The sequence below is a fragment of the Nuphar pumila genome, chromosome 1 (genome assembly GCF_984573655.1).
Source record: "Nuphar pumila chromosome 1, dmNupPumi1.hap1.1, whole genome shotgun sequence".
Classification (NCBI taxonomy): Eukaryota; Viridiplantae; Streptophyta; class Magnoliopsida; order Nymphaeales; family Nymphaeaceae; genus Nuphar; species Nuphar pumila.
This window is the reverse complement of record NC_143249.1, coordinates 23,243,491-23,246,411: the sequence shown is the minus strand read 5'-3', so window position 1 is coordinate 23,246,411 and position 2,921 is coordinate 23,243,491. Positions and strand designations below refer to the sequence as shown.

General features: G+C 39.4%; 1 protein-coding gene across 1 annotated transcript; it reads right to left on the bottom strand.

The window, feature by feature from the left end:
• Window positions 1–390: 390 nt before the first annotated feature.
• Window positions 391–2,639, bottom strand: LOC149848340 (uncharacterized). The gene is made up of 3 exons (XM_090004065.1): window positions 2,490–2,639; window positions 2,113–2,299; window positions 391–1,366 (listed from the first exon to the last, which is right to left on the bottom strand). The coding sequence occupies exons 1-3, from the start codon at window positions 2,637–2,639 to the stop codon at window positions 906–908; spliced, it is 798 nt and encodes a 265-aa protein (XP_089860191.1). The 3' UTR covers window positions 391–905.
• Window positions 2,640–2,921: the final 282 nt, after the last annotated feature.

Here is a 2,921-nt window from a genome sequence, read left to right as displayed (position 1 = left end):
CCTCTCTTGTAGAAACACTCTACTGTTGGATGCAACCCCTCCATTAACAAATGTTTCTTATCCCCAAGCTTTTTCATGTTACAATACTTGGAAATTTAACTATCTACCAATAAGAATATGAGGTCTGATATCAGCCTTGCTCTACCCATATTGCAGATTTGTTCCTGTTTTCTGCCCCTAGTTTTAAGCCACAAGTTTTCCTTGTACCTACCTGGTTTTGGCCTTTTCCCTACTCTTCAAAAGGAACCGTTTTCGCCCTTTATCTCTTTCCCCATTTTTTTTTTCTGCTCCTTTTCAAAGAGGGAACTACTAAAACCACATAACAAACTTGAGTCAGGGAAATTTGTTGTTGACAAATAAAAAAAAATTATCACAATTGATTTAAAAAAACAAAAAAAGAGATCCCATCTTTAACAGGCATGATCTCTGGAAATGGACCATCAATATACACACCCCATGTCAACAAACTTGGCTCACTGGAAAATTTAGACGTCAGCAGTAACTAGGGCCTTCACAATTTTAAATACTAACAATGATGATTCGTAAGATTGATGAGAGACTGTGATCAGTACACAGATAAGATTAACATGATTATCGTAAAGATATCATGTCAAATCAAGGAAAGTGTAATCTTAAGGCCAATATAATAATTCAGAAAAATAGTGGTGGCTCAAATAATGTTTCATTACTATTAAAAAAAAACTGAAAAACCAAGTTGTTATTATTTACAAAACTTTCCACATAACCCTCCAAAAACAAAAGTATACAATGATAACATGATTAATACAAAAGACCAAGAAACCAGTAGTCATGAAGTGTAGGCAAAACTTGTGCTGAAAGCCTCTTTAGCTAGAGTTTTAGCCTTCTAAGTCAAGCAAAAATAGAAGCTCCCCATCTATAATAAATCAAGCAACCGGTGGGCATCTCAAACTAGAAAATTGCTTGGAGAAACCAGCCTCTTGGAAACCCAACTGCCTTCTTTTAGGCACCAACTTTGGAGGTGCACAGTTGTTGATTTTAGCTGCAGGCTTCTCAACATCTCTGCAGAAGACAGGGAAGGATATTGTGGTGACTCTCTGACAAGGAGACAACCACTTGGACTGCATGTAACTGGCCTTCCTCCATGGGGGTATGTGGAGACCACTCTCTGTTAACGACTTCTTTGCAGCAGAGCAGGTTAGAGAAATGACCTTGTTCAGCTTTTTCTCACCACCAACAAAGACTGAAGGGAGAGTGTTAGTTAATCGGGCGTAGGCCGCAGTGGGCCTCGCAATTTCAAATTGGGATCTAAAATCTATGTCAACTATCCACCTCTCTGAGCGCTGCTCTTCATCCACTACCATGATGTCGATGTATTCATAAACACCTGCAGAACAAAACAGAATCACATGATTTTAGAGAGCGAGCGAGCGCGCGCGCGCGAGAGAGTGTTATATCAGAGATCCTGCAACCGAGATTATGCATTAGTATTTAATATTGATTCATAAATGAAAATCTTAGTTGCAGGATCTATTTAAGAGAAAAGAAAAAGGAAAAAGGTAAACTGTCGTTTTGCGCAGGAAAAGGTATCAAAGGTATATTTCTACAAAAAAGATAAAGGATGTGATGGGAGGACATTATTACTGTAACAGAGTACTGAAGCTCGGATTCTACATTGACATTAGAAGATTACCAACTTCATCACTCTTTCAAAAATAATGATGGAAGTATATGATCATTCTTTTTAGTATAAACTCAACAAGTGAAACTACTAGCAGAACAAGGATGAAACTAGCAACTGCTACCAAACATCCGGTAGTCATGAGCAGAGCTCTTCCTTAACAAAAAAAAAATGAGGGAGGACAAGAACATTGGTGAATTCATGGTAGGAAAGAAAACGAAATGACCAACTTTCTACAACCTTCTCACTAATAAAAAACATAACAAAAAAAAGTTAAAAGAAAAACTAAGAGCAGAGCAACATAAGTTCTTGATGAAGAAGATCAAGAAGACCAAAAAGTTGGAGCTTTAATGATAAATAAAACTAGTGGGGTTCACTAACTCTGTTTATTCACCTCCAACAAAATCTCAAAAAAGAAGAAACGGCAAAATGGTAAGCAGTAAGAGTATCACCTCCTGGACAATCTATAGAAGAAACCCAAGATGATCTGCAGAGAGAAGCATCATATCCCTCCATCCTCATCCTTAGCATTAATCCTTTCTTCAAACTATACCATCCTTGATTGCCACTCTGCCTCAAATACCTCATCACACTCTCATAGGCCTCCCTCTCTGCCTCTGTGTTAGAACCAATGATCCTCTGCAACCCAAGTCGAGGCAAATCAGCAAAGACAAGGTATAGAAGACAAATTTCATCTAAAGAAAAAAAGATAGTCCTTTGCAGAAATATGCCCAGTAAAACCAAAAAGAGGCAAAACAGTAAGAAAAAAAAAACAGAAGTGTTGGCCACAAGAAGGAAGGAGTGAACAAGAGCTGATGAAGATATAGACCTCTGAGGTGAGATACTCATCATCCTGTAGGTGGTGAGCTTGTAAAGTTGGGGAGGAGGCGTGTATTGTTTCCGATTCAAGGAAGTCATGAACCATCCGAGAAAGCCTCTCTTCTTCTTCCTCTTCTTCTTCCTCTTCCACTCCTCTCATCACCATTCTCTCTCTCTCTCTCTGTTGATTATTTGCAAATAACACGTTGATGGGTTTTTATCCTTTCATACTGGTGGGTTCATGGTCCATAGACACGGGTCCCTCACTCCCTCGCTTGCTTGTTCACACACACAAGCCCCAGACGGCCTCACGCCCACACGCCCACACGCCCACATAACTAACAAACAGGTGTATCTTTACGGTGGCGTGTCTTCGCCTATGTGGTTACTCTCTCTCTCTCAATTGACTGCTTTGCATGTTTATCGTTTCACACGTACGTCA